This window comes from Megalops cyprinoides, chromosome 9 (assembly GCF_013368585.1).
Source record: "Megalops cyprinoides isolate fMegCyp1 chromosome 9, fMegCyp1.pri, whole genome shotgun sequence".
Classification (NCBI taxonomy): Eukaryota; Metazoa; Chordata; class Actinopteri; order Elopiformes; family Megalopidae; genus Megalops; species Megalops cyprinoides.
Genome location: NC_050591.1, coordinates 17,949,338 through 17,965,085, shown reverse-complemented (window position 1 = coordinate 17,965,085; position 15,748 = coordinate 17,949,338). Strand labels below are relative to the sequence as shown.

At 46.6% G+C, this 15,748-nt stretch overlaps 1 protein-coding gene across 4 annotated transcripts in view; it reads left to right on the top strand.

The window, feature by feature from the left end:
- The window catches only part of LOC118782813 (cGMP-dependent 3',5'-cyclic phosphodiesterase), a 162,228-nt gene that overhangs the window by 132,875 nt on the left and 13,605 nt on the right, over positions 1–15,748 (top strand). For all 4 annotated transcript variants that reach the window (XM_036536389.1, XM_036536391.1, XM_036536390.1 and 1 more), the window contains 7 exons: positions 1,849–2,011; positions 2,360–2,412; positions 8,372–8,446; positions 8,811–8,852; positions 9,721–9,789; positions 11,046–11,176; positions 14,514–14,625. In XM_036536389.1, the coding sequence (XP_036392282.1) occupies positions 1,849–2,011; positions 2,360–2,412; positions 8,372–8,446; positions 8,811–8,852; positions 9,721–9,789; positions 11,046–11,176; positions 14,514–14,625 (645 nt within the window). The remainder of the gene's footprint in view (positions 1–1,848; positions 2,012–2,359; positions 2,413–8,371; positions 8,447–8,810; positions 8,853–9,720; positions 9,790–11,045; positions 11,177–14,513; positions 14,626–15,748) is intronic.

Below are 15,748 nucleotides of genomic sequence, written 5' to 3'. Positions count from 1 at the left end.
AGTAGTATTAGTATTATTAGTATTATTATCAGTAGTAGAGGTAGTTTTTATATAGCATTATTTTTTTGCTGCTGTCCTTGTTATTAGTAGCATTATGCTATGAGTAGTAGAAATAGTACTAATAATTATAGTGATTTTATATTGTCTTCTGAGCTTTCTTTTGTGTTCCATGAATATGTTATTTATGCATATTAAGTGTATATATATTTTGTTTCATTTTGTTATTGGTTTTGTGTATATGTTTTGGCAGAATGAATGTATGATTGTCATGAAAATAAAGCAATTTGAGTTTTAATGAATTGAAGCGAGAGGCAGGAGAAGCGAAAGAGGAGAGCAATGCGAGAGAGAGAGAGATGAAAGGCAGCAGGTAAGGAGAGAAAAAAGAGGAGGACGGAGAAAGGAAAGGAGCGGCAGAGAGCAGGGAGGAGGAGGACGGAGGGAGCGAGACGTGAGAGGCATAAGAGGAAGCAGGTGCGTGGAGGGGTCGGGTTCTGACTCTGAACCGGAACAAAGGGGAGAGAGATGAAGGAATGAGGCGATCAGGGGCCTGGGCACGGCTGTTTGATTTGAGCCGACCTCTCTCTCAGGGGAGAGCAGGCGGCGATAGATATACCATACCCTCACTGCAGTATTTCAGCTCTGTGAGTGGCAGCGGGGCTAACCGCTGTTCCGTATGATGGAGCACAATCAAATTATTGCCCCTGTGACGCATGTTCCTGCTCTCTCACAGCACGCCTATTGACAGCTCCACCGCAGAATTGATGAAACTCTTTTGCCAATGACTGCCCCCCTGCCCTCCTCCTCCTCACACCCCCCTCCACGCTCCCGCCTTGCCTCTTGTGTCAACGAGGAGTCACACTGCAGGAGAATGTGCTTGCTCGTTGTCAATCAAAGTCATTGTGGAGCGTCAGAGAAGCGCCGTGTCAGAAACACAGCCAAACGTCTGACCTCTCCGTTGACTGCTTTTCTGAGAGACCACTTGATGACGGGTACATATTGACATGGAGGATTCCTAGTATACCAGCAACCCCTCTTTAGAATTCATCCGCAAAAAGTGCCCCATTTTCTGCAAATCTGCAAGTCTGCATTCTGCAGATTTGTTTGCTTGTTTGTATGTTTTATCAATTTGCTCTCTGAGAGGGAGTAGTTTTATATGTATGTGAAGCGATCCATTTAAAATGAGTCCGATTCAGCCCTGAAAATCCATGGAAATCAGAAGGAAGCCCTTGTGTATGCGCAGCCCGGAGAATCGCTCGTCTCAGCTGCTTTTGCGATGTGGTGGTTAAGATTTTAAAGATGCGGTTCTGCATTTTCCACAGCTTCATTATTGATCATGAAACCGAACCATCTCCTCGTTGCTCCCAGAGGTTCTTTCCATACAGATGCTGTCTCTCTGTATCAACATTGTACCTACCAGCTGCTCAGCCTTAAACTCCAGGAAGAGAGACAGGACGTGAGGCGCATGCAAACGGGAGGCGCGGGTCCCACCCCCCCGCAGTGTCAACAGAGAGAGCGGCGTCTGAATTTTCGCGGCTGCTGACTGGCACGCGTACGGAAGCAACTGCCGCCTGCCTTGTAGTCGTAAATAAGGCGTGCCGCACCATGCTGTTCCGTTCATCTCGCAGGTCTCAGGACATCGCGCACTCGCTTATTTCCCCCTCATTAGGAGCGTTGCTTACTTATTTAATACTACCCATTTATACAGCCAATCATGTGAAGTCTGCTTGTGGGTGGGCACCTTTTTTCTCCACAGTCCCTTAGGTCTCCGGTCCAGTGCCACACCACCACTCCCCACGCTGTGCCTATAATAATACGGTTTGCTGACTGCGCTCTGTTTGTCCCTTACAGCTCACTGTTGCCTGTAAGAGGGTGCAGGCCCTACAGAAGTCCGCACAGTGGCCCCAGGTCAGCCTGTCGCCGGTTCCATCCCAGAGCTCCCTCACTAAGGCTGAGACGACTGCGCCAGATGGCAGCTACAGCGAAATGGACCACAAGATCCTCCAGTTGTGTGGTACGAGTGCTTTCCTCTAGTCAGAGGGCCTGAACATGAATGTGTGCAAGTAGAGCTGTGTGTGCAGTCATGCCACATGTACATTTGTAACCCACAAAGGCATGTTGGCATGTGTAGGAGTTATTAGTTATTCAACTTGGCCTTTCTGCAGGTATGTGGTGTAACACTTTTAGTCCTTGTGCCTGTATACTGCCCTAGAATACAGTGCAGGTAACAGTAGATTCCCTCCTCTCCCTATTTCAGCATGTGGCCAGCCTGTGAGCGTTTGCACTCAGGCCAGATCGTCCTGTCCCTCTTCTCTTGCATCCCTCCTGCTCACTGTGTCTTATTTTGTTTTTCCATCCCCAGGTGAGCTGTATGACTTGGATGCGGCCTCACTCCAGCTCAAAGTCATCAATTATGTAAGTGCACTTGCCCCCAATTCTCACTTCAGGTCAGGGGGTCAGGGAAGGTGTCCTGCAGACGTTGGCCCAACCGTCGGGATCCATGTATCAGACAGCCGTAGCGTGTCCCATTGTATTCCTACCTCTTCAGTGTAATCAATAAACACTCTCCTCAGGCCCTACCTATGATATTGACATTGTTCTTCTCCCTCTGAAGCAGTCCGGTGTGTTTGCAGAACTGAAAGTAAAGTACCTGCATGTGACAATTTGAAGGGCTGTGATGGTCGTATGAACTGTGGCCTTGCCCATGTGATAAGTGCATGCTTTGAGTACCATTAGGTGGCACTCCAGATGACATGTAGAGGGTTTTTGTGTGTCAACATCATTTAAACACTCAGCCGAGCGCATATTGGACGTCAGGAGTCGATTGAGCGTGCTAGTCTGGTTGATTTTTATGGAACAGAGCTAATAATGAGAGTTAAGTCCAAAGAGCTGGGACAGAACATCCCCTTTGACAAGCTTTGTATTTGCCACAATACTCTGAGTAATAAAGGCCAGGAAAGGCCTTGGTCTTAATCAATATCACAATGTTGTTGTACAGCAGTGGTTTGGAAAATTGAAGTAAGGCTGTCCATACTGTTTTCATCCACTCGCCACTTGCGGGTGAAAGATTTTAAGGTATCCGATGAAGGACAAAGCTGTTTTGTATACTTTAAAATTCTGGCTTGGCCTGTAGATAAAGAGTGAATTTAAAAAGGCATGGCAGGCTGATTGTATAGAGTCAAGACCTTTACCTCCAGAAACAGACCCTTTTCTCCATACAAATCAGAGCCAAGCTGAGTCATTTTATTCCAAGGGTGCTTCAGACTAATGACAGCACACTGTCCTTGCCAGATAAAGGCAGTATCCAACAACTGACTTGTGTTCATTTTTTAGTAAAAAAAAAAAAGCTCTTGACAGGTATTGCTGCTGTTTTTCTTGTATTGTTTTAAACCTGATTTAATAGCACTCACAAAACGTACAGAAAGAGCCATAATCTCATTCACTGCCAAGGCTGCACTGAATAACATTCATTATCCAAACAGAAACATGTATACCAGAGGTTGTTGCCTTTTATATGGCTTTTTCCGACTTCTAGCTGAAGATCTGTCCCTGACAAATTCAAGTTAGTGATGTCGTTAAATTTATGCGGAGAAGAGCTATGAAAAGCTAGACAACTAAAGTGAAAGTAGGACTGAAGTAAGAGTGTAGAGGGGCACACGTTGTGGGCTATACCTGCACCCGAACCAGGTTGCCTGAAATTGCCAATGAAACCAATGAAAATGTGAATTGAACTGAACCAATCAGGACAATATGCAGCTGTGGCCTATGGAGTGGTCCTCTATTATCAGTTTAAGTTTTTTTTTTTTAATGATTGTGTCAGTTAGGACAAGGGTGACCAGACCTCCCTTTCAAAGACTGTCCATGTCCATGCCAGCTTCCCTCAATCCCCACCTCTGTCCCCTCCCATCTTCACCCCCCTCCTCAATCCCCACCCGTCCTTCCCTATCCCTCTCCCTCTTTGCATACACCTCTCCCTCCCTTTCCTCCCCACCGCTATCCCTGTCTGCCATCTCATGCAATACAATGGAGAGAGAGAGAGAGAGAGAGAGAGAGAGAGAGAGAAAGAGAGAGAGAGAGAGAGAGAGGGCAGCCTTGCAATGTCACAGCACAGCCTCTGACACCTGTGCCTTTCACCCCATCTGCCTTCCGTGATTACACAAACTCATCTTAGAGAGGGGGGGTGGGGAGAGGGGAAGCTGGAGGGTAGGGGGAGGGGCACAGCCTGGCGATCCCTGAGAGCAGCGTCCGGCACCTGCGCCATTCACTGCTGTGCCCGCCCAATCATAAACCCATCCTCCGCATGGAGAGCCAGAGAGAGAGAGGGTGCAGGCTGGCAATCACTAAGTGTAGCTTCCAGCACCTGCTAATGGTTTGCTGCTGTGCCCGATGGCCTGGAGCCATGCCCAACAGCCCTCCCACACCCCGCTAGACCACCCCTCCCCCTGTCTGCGGACTGACAACCAGATGTGAAACATTCTGGAAATAAGAAACACACTGCTATTGCATACGACATGTATAAACCAGCTTAAGCTGTCACTATCACTGTGTTCTCTCTGTTACGTTTTGCAGATGGGTTTTGAAAATATAAAATATCCGTGAAGGTGGGTGGTTGTCATATCACCTTGTATGGCACACCATGACAACAGTGACGTTTTTGGGCAGGGTTTTGCCTGGGCATTTTGTCATGCCAAGGCTGGCTGAGCCCTCAGTGGATATTTAATTGAACTGTTTCCTGTCAGTTATTGCAAGAACTCTTGGGAAATTGTGATGAAAATTGTGATGATTGTGCAAAGGTGCTGTTTTTTTTTCGTAAGAATAAGAAATGCACTAAAGCAGAGCCTCATTTGAACTCATTCAGTCCGTTCAGCAGCTGAAGTCTGTCTGCCTCTATAACATAACTATGTAAGTTATAGTGCTAGTCAGCAAAATAGTTTTGATGGATAAAATGAACATTTATTTTCAGCAGATATTTCCAGTTTTTAACAAGGCTTATTTTCAGAAAAGGGGCACATAACTGTTTTGTAATAAATAATAATTTAAAAATGGACATTAACATGGGACAGTATAACCTATATGCATCAATTTTTAATGAAAAATCATTGTAAAAAATAACAATGCAGCACCCATGAATTATTTTACATGGAAGCACGCATTCATTTTAATCACAGACACCTGCCTAGTCACACAATCCTGAAGCCAGTCCTTGGTGAAGAACAATGCATCCCAGTTTCTCGTCACTGAGGCACATCTACTGTTCTTCCTGCACCGTTCTGAGCAAACTGAACGACCTGTGCACACAGACGTATGTGCACACAGTTCCGTGTACACAGTATTGGGCATGGCAAGCAATTACTGGGGCTTCACATTTCCTGTATTCCAAAATGTATTCACAGAGTGCAGCCCTAATTTGACTTTTTGACTATTATTATGTGACTGTGCAGCTAGTCTTCATCCTCATTCAAATGGCTAGTGTGTCCAACAGAATTTTATCACTCTGCATTTTCTCACTTACATAAATTCCATTCTCTGGCTTCCACTCAAAAACATGAAGGCGTATAACAGGTTCTAGTTGAAGCGCTTTGCCCTTGGAGACCCACTGGATGGTAAAGTTAGTCAGTCGCTGTGATGGAATTCAGTGCTCCAGAGAACTTGTCAAGGGCCCGTGATCAATGTTCTTCTGCTGAAAACAAGGCATATCGACAAAATCTACCCCTTAAATTTAATGCCATTCCCTTCAATGTCTCCATAACTGCAACTTATCCTTAGCAATCACGATCTTTCACCAGATTGGCAACAGTGTGGTCTATGCTTTAGAACAAGTGGTTTTTTTAATGGTCCGGTTGTTGCGACATTCGCTCCCCACTTACCTGAAATTGTAGCCAATTGTACCTTGCTGAAATACCATTGACCCACAGAATGTAATGACATTTGATGATGTGGGCTTTAGAGAAATCCTCACTGATTGCAGCCATGCCACTGTTTCCTCTGCTCTAGTTCCAGGTCACTGTGTTATCTGATGCTGTCACTCCAAAGTCTGCTTTTGTATCTGTTTGTTTTTTGCTTTTTTGGGAAGAGGACAGACAGGTAAACTCACCTGTAGCTCTGTGTTGACATTGTCTGTGTATGCATGGTAAACATTTCCCAGCTGCTGCTGGGCGGGCCTAATCCAGGCCAACTGTGACACAGCAGCTTCGCTGCTAGGGACCTTAAAGAGGGGAGAAGGTTTGCACAGTTATCCCGATTGCAGCTGTTGCTGTATATGCCCAAAACCTTACTGTTCCATTGCTATGCAGTGTTAGGCAGTATGAAGTGTGTAGTTGCTCCATTTGTATAAAATTAATTAAATTCACTTTATTTGTCTGTATATTTAGCAGATGCATCAATCCAGCAGGACTTAAACAGCTTACCATTTTGCATCCTTTCCATTATGTACAGCTAGATATAAACTGAAACAGATACAATGTGCCTTGTTCATGACTACAATAGCAGTGCCTCATCTGGGAGTCAAACCTGCAACCTGTTGGTTATAAGACAGACTGACAGCTTCATTGCTGCTTTGATTATTTGTTATTGTTATTAGAATGATAATATGGCAGATTGATGTGAACTACCCACCCCCTCTGAACAAATCCAGCACCCTCCCAAACCCCCTGTTTCCCTGAAGGAAATGAAAGAATCATTCTTTTGACAGCAGACAGAGGCAAACTCTGCCACAGCCCCTGATTTGTATTCCAGGGGCCACCAGCTGTGCCGCCAGTATTAGCATAAAAGCCTTATCAGTGTTTAGACAGAGTCCTCACAGGCTTGGTCAAGCCTCGCTCTGTTTTGCCCTCTGATCCTCCTGTGGTCCCCTTAACCCCCTAAACACACACAAGCACACCCACTCACACACACACACACGCGCGCGTGCACACACACACACACACGCGCGCATGCGCACACACACACACGCGCGCATGCGCACACACATACACACTCAGAGTGACCCCTGCTGACAGACCCACAGCACTGCACACCTTTTGCAGGGGAGAGCAGGAATGAAGAGACTTTACTGTTGCGTGTGTATACACATTGGGACAGCTTTCATGTGCTGCTGCTGTGAGTCTCAGAATAATAGTCATTATGCCCATGCTTTTTGTGGAGTCATTGGATATACTTGCTGTGAAAATGTTTCATCCTTTTCTGCAAACCTCTTTGATTTTTCCTTGCGACATCAGTCTTTGCTTGGTGTCCAGAAGCATGTTAGTTTGGTCACTAAAGGCACACTATCCAAGACATATTTGAAATGTATTTCTGTTAGATTGTTTTTTTCAAGCTTATGTGCAATAAGTTATGAAGTATCATTCATAATGCTTGTGTAGTGGCACTGAAGCACAGGGTAAGAAAACATTGTTATCTGGTACAGATAGAAAAATTTGTTCGTGTTTCTGTCTATAATCAAAGATAGACCTGCACAATCAGCCCTAATTATTTGTTTTTCAATTTGTTTTAAAGAATTAATGCATTTCAACTCAATGGTCATGATCAGAATGCACACAGACAACTCTTACTGTGGTCAATTACTGTATATACTGTACATCAAGGTAAAGAATCAGTTTCTGTCTTTTCTTTTACTACCAACTGTCACAGAGTGTTGTCCAAACACAGGAGACAAGAGCATTTTCCCTGTTTGACCTGCTTCATGTTAGCTCACAGCCTTAAACCCTCTCATTGGCAGAACACTATCTGTATCTGTCTCTCTCTGTATATACATACATGCATATGTATGTATGGATGTATGTATGCATGCGTGTGTGTGTGTGCACGTGTGTGTGCAGTAGTCAGTAGCCAATTGGTTCCTGTGAGAAAGAGAAAAAAAAAACAATTTCAGTTTCATTTTTCACACGCGCATTCACTTTGCATTCACTTTGCATTGCATTGTCTCCCTCAAACAGGCTTAGGGTACAATGCAAAGTTACCATTCAGAATCATCCATTTGCTTTTTTCTACTTCCACATGCAGGTTTACTGTCTAATCTGTTAATTCCCCATTGTTGGGAGTTGGAAATGGAAGGTTTTAGTCTGCATAGCATGACATCTCACTGTGTCCTTGTTTTCCTGTAGTCTTTGAGGAGCTGTACACTCCACATTGTCCCTTGAATTATGTACTTTGTGTATGGTTGGCAATTCAGGGCAGGTGGCTAATCCTGCCGTGACTTTAAACTGCAAGGTATTTGTGATGCCAGGTTTTCATGACCATTCATACCATGAAACAAGCAGGCAACTTGCTGTTTTTGAGGCACAGTGTATGTGTTGGGGCAGTAGCAGAGGGGACACTGTTTCTGAGGCAGAAACGGACAAAGACATACTAATTGACTGATGACCTCTTTCCACAGCTGCAGCAGGAGACGCAGTCATTATGTTGTTGTCTGCTGCTGGTATCAGAGGACAATCACCAGCTATTCTGCCAGGTAGTATTTCTGCTCTGATTACATTCTCTCTGGTGGCATTTGTCTTCACTGAGTTGAGCAGACCCAGTCACACACGTGTGCACTCGCACACACACGCACACACACGCATTCAAACGCGCAAGCACACACGCACGCACACGCGCACGCACGCACACACACACACACACACACGCGCACACACACACACACACACACACACACACACACTGTCACAATGCTGTCTCTCATAAGCATACACATACTCTACAGTGACGGATTCTGCATTCTCTTCACCGCGATACATTATTCTTATTGATGTTCAGTTAAATGCAGTTGAAATGTGTAGGGTAAGTCTCAAACCCTGATATGTTCTCTTTTTCCATAGGTGGTTGGAGACAAAGTTCTGGAGGAAGAGATCAGCTTTCCGGTGAGTTCCCCAGCCCTCCCCAACCTGAGTGTACCCACAGATTTGAGAACAGAAGGGATGACATCTTTTATTATGAAGCAGACAGTGAATGCTCAAGTGCAGCCTCATTACAATGTACAGGTATACAGAATGGCACACTCTGTGACAGCTACCTTGCATTCATGAAAGGTAATGAATCTCTGAAGTACACTGGGAATTGCCCCAGTATTAAGAAGACAGGCAGTGGCATAAGATTCCTTCTCTGTGGTTATGACCAGTGCAAGACAAGATATGTTATTTGTTTGTATGTCATACTCAGCATTGTTAGGTGAGTGTGTGCCATCAGTTTCAGGTGGATGAAGCAACATTTTTGTTAATCTAGCACTATAAATGCAAGTCCACACAAGCAATCACTGCACACCCATGGGTTTTGAATATGAAGCCACTGCTGTGTAGCAGTGAGAAACTGCCGTGCAGAATCTCTAAACTACGTTTTGAACCAGCTCCCGTTCACACTTGGCAGTTGCCACAGAAACGGCACTGACAAAGCTGCCTGAAATTCACATCACTTTCCAGCCCATCTATACTCCATTAATTTGACACTGAAATTCTTCCATGGATACCCACCACACACTCCTGGCGACACCCTGGATCAGAACCCCAACTCTGCTCTGGACTGTCTATTTCAGTTCCTCTGAGGTCCCTGTCCTTGCTGAGGTGGGGGCACATAGCAACCCATTACCAGAGGCAGGACAGTGAGAGAGGGAACACGGGCAGAAACACAGGAAAGGCTGATGAAGAGAGCACTCATCGGTGTCTGTCAGGTGTTAACAGCACAGAGTGCATGAATTCATCCACTTCTCTCTCCACTTTGCGTTTCATTCCACAGCTGATGTTCGGTCGCTTTGGGCAGGTGGTGGAGAAGAAGAAACCCATCACTCTGGGGGATGTCAGTCAAGTAAGTTCAAAGACACATCTTTCTCTCTTTCTTTCTCAGTCTGTGTGTGTGTGTGTGTGTGTGTGTATGTGTGTGTGTCTTTGTCTCTCTCTGACCCTGCAAGTCTCCCTTCTGCCACTAATTTCCATTTACTTCTAGTGTCAGTAGGCATAGTTTTGTATCGTCCAGACAGAGTCACAAAGTTATCAAAGGAAAACCTCTCCATTAACACGTACATACACAGCATCCTCATGAAGGGCAATGTCGAGAGGCAAACTCAGAAGTAGTTGCTTGGGTGAGAGAGGGATTGTATACATCTGCCAGACGTTCCACCCAGCTGTGCTGGGCTGTTCCCCCTAATTGGTCATTAATAGAGCACGTCAAGTGTTTGCACGCACAGCTGTTGTTGAACGGAGACGAAAGCCCAGTCATTATCCACATTAGTGAAGCCCGCTAGAGAGAAGGAGAAAGTTGCTGGCTCTCTGTTGTCTTTAACTGAGATAAACACTGGCTGTGAAAAGGCAACAAGGGCTTGTTTGTATATAATTGGAGGCCTGCTGGGACCCGGTGGACCAATCACGATGAGATGCATGCTACTGGGGCACGCCCTTTCTCAGAAGGATGAACGTCTCCTCTGGGGCCGCTGTCTGGAATGTAATGAACCGGCCACAGAAGTGCGGGAAGTCGGTGTGGTTTCACAGGTGTTGGAGCAACATGAGCCAGGCCTACCTTCCCCTCCCCAGCAGATCCACTTGTTCAGTCAGCTGAGATGCGTGCACGCGTGCAGGTGTTCTGAGAGGAAAATCGACGCCTCCCCTACGGCGGTGTTCTGGAGAGCGGCCACAGAGCCTGTGTCCTTAAACTGCCGCAGGGACGGCTGGGAGTGAGGAATGAATTGGCTGGGAAACAGAGCAGACCCCACCAGAGACGGCGGGGCCGGCCTTTATCTCTGGCTCCTTTGCAGAGGAAGGGCAGATATCTGTATGCAGCACATTTTTAATTCACTCTGTGAAAAATGTTGTTTTTTTTCTCATTTGTCTCTCCCTCTCATTTCACATTCACTCTTTCCCCCCCTCCTTTTTCCTTTCTCTCCCCATCTCTCTTGCTCTCAGTTCAGTTTAATTAAATTCAATTCATTAGTGCTTTATTGGCAGGACAAGCTAAAGCAGTATTGCCAAAGCAGTCATATATAGTGTAAAGTGCATCTACAAATAGAATTACAGAACAGTATTCTGTATATAATAAAATCTCTGTCTGTCTCTTTCTCTCTGTGACAGGAGGAACACCGGCAGTTGAACAGCATGCTGGGATTCGAGGCACACTCCATGCTGTGTGTGCCTGTTGTCAGTCGGGCCACCTCTCAAGTGGTGGCTCTGGCATGCGCCTTCAACAAGAAAGGGGGCCAGAGGTGAGTCAGTCAGATTTGTGGTGCTGTAGTGCATTAGCAGGGTGCCTGGGAACGGCACAGGACCTTTCCCGAGGCATGATGGGAAGGGTGTCAATGAGACTAAATAAGACGCTGAGCAGAGTTCACATTAAGTGAACTTTTGTCAGAATTATCCGGGCTTTTCAAAATCAAAACAGAAGTAAATTATCACTGATGCTATCTCGACTAGTAACATGCTGTTTATAAGCTGCTTTTTAAACCTGCCAGCACAGCTATACTTTTAATCTCTTTGCATACATACATTTGCTTTCTTGACTTTATTTATCTTAGCAATGAAGATGTTTTTGGTTTCAGAGACAGTGAAAACTAGTGTAATGGCACAAAGGCCTGAGAGTAGCTGCCCTCCAGACATAAATCACTGGAGCTGTGGAATCTCAGTCATCATTGCCATATCACTGTGTCAAAGCCTGGGCACATAAGCCCTAAAGCATCATAAATTTCAACCTTAATACGTCTTCTGCCCACAATGCTTTGCTTGTTATTCTCCATGTGCACCCTGGGCTTAAGCAGGTTGTCAGCACAGCACTGTATGTGTGTGTGTATGTGTGTGTGTGTGTGTGTGTGTGTGTGTGTGTGGCAGCATTCAGCTGTGTTGGACGGTGGGGGAAAGTAAATTACCTGAGCTGGCAGTACAGCTATGGGCTTCTTGCCTGAATTTGCCCGTCTGCTTTTCCAGAGCTTCATTGGATCTCACTGTGCCTGTCAAGTTGTATCGGGGTTGGGGGGTGGGGTACATTTCGTTTTATGTCAGGACACTAGTTGCTGCTGTCTGCCAAAAGAAAGCCTCAGCACGAAGCCGTGCTTTAACAGCTCAGAACTCTCCCTGTAAATGGGTGCAGAGAAGAACATTTGGATGGAGAGCATGACAGCATGTGCAGTCAGTACATTTCACAATAGGAGGCAGGAACCATTTGTTTGCATCCCTCTGTCATGATTGGTTGCACGTCAGACCTCACCCTACAGTACTATCGGCTCAACACCTGTCCGCATGTGTGAAGCATGTGATGGGAGGGGGCACCTGTAAGGTGGGGGGAATATTAATTTTTCACATTTTTCTATAGCCTCAGTCTGTAACCTCACAACCCCCCATGTTCATGTTGCTGAGTCTGAGGGTGGTTATCTCCATGAAACACAGGTTCATTACAAAGTGCTGCTTGTGTGTGTGAAGGAATGGCCCTGGCCTCTCTCACCTAGCAGTGCGGGCCGCCCTCCCCTGTGTAAATGCAGACTGACTGGCAGTATGGGTCCGTTATGGAGTTAAACAGGGTTACGGGGGATATGATGAGGTGGTTCCTGGGGGCCCCTGCACATTAAAATGCTGCTCCAGCTTTTATTATTTACTGCAGTGTTCCCGGTATCTCCGTAATGCAGCCCTGGTAAAATAGGTAGAGATGCCTGCAGCGAAGTAATTTTCCTGCTGCCTACAGTCTGAGCATCAATCAGACAGGCTTTGCCGCGTGTGGAATGGGGAGATCTGTTTAAACGCTTGCGTCTAGTAGACTGATTTCCAGCCGGCGTTGCTGTTGTCATTTTGGCTCCTGGGTATCTAAACATTTCAGCCCCCTCTTTTTGCAAAGCCTTAAACCATATGTTTTCACTTATGACTGAGCCTTGGTAAAACCGCACATAATCTCCATGTCAGCTCGTTATTACAGACACAAGATTTTGACTTTGGATAAGGGGCATGTGTGAAAGAATAATATTCCACCGCACTTGGGTATATAGTGACAGATCCTGGATGCATGAACTCTTGTGGCACTGGTGTTCAGAGACAGGTCCTAGACATATGATCCCAATGCTGGCAGGCTTGGTTCAATCTTCAAGTAGAACCGGCACCATTAAAAATGCCTCAGGCCCCAGGGATTTCTACCCAGCCTGAAACCCCAGGTGATAAGGAGTGAATTTCTAAATAATCCTGTTTTTTTTTTTTAAACTTGGGAGTATTGAAAATCAGCCGGCAGTTCATATATCGCAAGTTGATTTTTGGTTTAACAGAGTAGCGAGGCAGGCTGGCGAGGGAGAACAGAGCTAATAAAAAGAACAAGCACAATGTTATTGAATCAGTTCCCTTCCTCCAGACGGGCACCTCAAGAGCTCACTGTATTAACAAGGAGACTGAGAGTAAACATTTGCACAAGGCCCTGAGGGAGAGCCGCCAGGGAGCTTCTCTGAAGACGTTCACTCCCACTCTCACCGCTGTTCCGTGCAACAGTGCTTTCACATTTTATCGTCGTCATGTCACACCCTTGGGGTGCTTTCCCAATGGTGCCCTCTCTCCCCATACTCCCCTCAGTAGCACTGATCTCAGATCAATGCAACTCACAGTTGCACAGGGCACAGGGGGAACACATAACCCAAAGTGTCCTCCTCACAAATCACTCTGGTGCTTAGCTGATCAGAGGGGGGGATGAGTTTGTAATCCACTGTAGCTTTCCTTCTGCATGTCCAGGTGCTGCTTTAATGTCCTGGTGACCTCTCATTCATGGAGGAGAGGGTAAGGGCCAGGTGATGTCTTATTTGGTTATTTATTTATTCAAGCAGGTACAGCTGGAATACTATACACTGTCGCTGCTATGTTACCCAGTCACAGACTGGCTCGGCAGCAGTTGTATCATACAGAATTAATTCTGGGAAACTGGTCTCTAGTCCTGGACACAGAGTGACCTCTCCATGATCACATTTTTGTTTTAAAATTTCGGGCATGTGTGGGGTAGTGGTTTGGGTGCTGGGCTGGACTGTGACCACGTCCTGGAAGGAACTCCGATGCTGTGCTGTTTTTCATTCTTAAGCCTCACCTGCACTCCGTTCTTGTAAAATCCTACAGTAAGCTGGATAAATAGCATGCAGAATGTGTAGTAGAAAAGTAAACTTGGCAGGATGCAGACATCTGCTAGGCGTATGATTGTAAGTGATGTTATTTGAGGAGAGCTTCACCTCCTGGAAGACCATTGGTCCCAAAGGAGTGGGTGGGGACCGGCAGACCCCCCCCCCCCTCCTTCCCTTTTGCCAACTGAGCACAAAGTGACGCAATCCTGACGCCAGCGCTGCAGTTGGGAAAGCCTTCCTCCGGCTCCTGGAGCGTGTGGCTTTCTCCGGCTCGGGTCAGGGCCACACAGAGGCACAGTGTTGTGTGTCTGTGGCGTGCTGACGCACTTACCGCCCTGCTGAGGCCCTGCAGTGACGCCAGAGAGGGAACATGCGTGAGAAGGGAGAAGGGGGGCTTTTTTTTCTCAAGCATGAGAGAGAGAGAGTGAGTGAGTGCAGTTTCCTTTCTGTCTCTCCCTCCCCTCCTCTGCAGGTACACGGAGGCGGACGAACGCAAGATCCAGCACTGCTTCTGCTACACCTCCACGGTGCTGACCAGCACGCTGGCATTCCAGAAGGAACAGAAACTCAAGTTTGAGTGCCAGGTAAGAGGATCCTGTCTCACTGGTACTCACTGCATGATTCAGCCCAGTTACTGAAAGCCTCCAGCCTGTTGTACTGTGTCTGTGTGTGTGTGTGTGTGTGTAAGGGGTGCTCTGTCAAGGACATGTAGCAGGAACACAAATGAGCCGGAGACGACAGGAGCAGGAGGGGGCACCATCCAGAGACTCTCAGCTGACACAGAGCAGCAGAAGTGTTAACTTGAAAACTCACTCATGTGAAAGCAGGCAGCCTCCAGTGAAATTCTCTGAGTGACTGAGAGAGAGAGAGAGATAAAGAGAAAGAGAGGGGAGCCCAGAGCCCTCCAGCGCGGACCTGTGGCTCCATCGAGCCATCCCGTGGCACTCCCCGACTCTGACATGCAAATGAAGGCTCTCCAAAGCTGACGCCTTGCATTTTAGCAAAGTGCTCTGGGACCATTGCTGAAGTCACCCTCCTCCCTTCAACACGCCAACTTCGTGCCCAATATTATTACTCACAAGGGACTCAGTGGATGTGAGTCAGGGCAGGGGACAGAGGGTAGAAAAAGAGGGAGGAGACTGCTCAGCCATGTTCTAGTCCTTTTCCCTCCAAGTGAACACACATGCATCTACCATTATTGGAGAATGGGTATGTGTTTTTGCCTGGATGTAGAAACTAATAATCAAGGTATCCAGAGAGGGAAGTAGAGGGAAGGGGTCAGTGCAAGGCTTTTGGAGTGATAACATCCTCAGAGAAGCACTGAGGGCCTCTTTGCTTCCACAGTTCCACTTCCTCTAGTTTGGTGGTCATTCAAATTATTTTCCACACTGTATGATAGATCTGTATCTGTATGTAAGGCGTCTGTGATGCAGTAAGATGTGACACAGTAATGAGGCAGAAGGAAGCTGACGTTTTGTCTTTCTCTTCTTCCTCATCACCCATAACGATGTGCACCTTCATGCCAGGGATATTTCTTAAGGCTCTGCTTTTGAGAGTGGCGCTGGTGTCTGTGGCAGACCGTTGCCAAGGTTACTCCAGCAGGTGGCCATGCCAGCGTGTAATGCCTGGGAGGGGATATAATGGTGAAGCACTCTGGGGCTTTCACCACAAACTGTAGCACCTCCTCCCACCTGTCCGTGTGCCTGG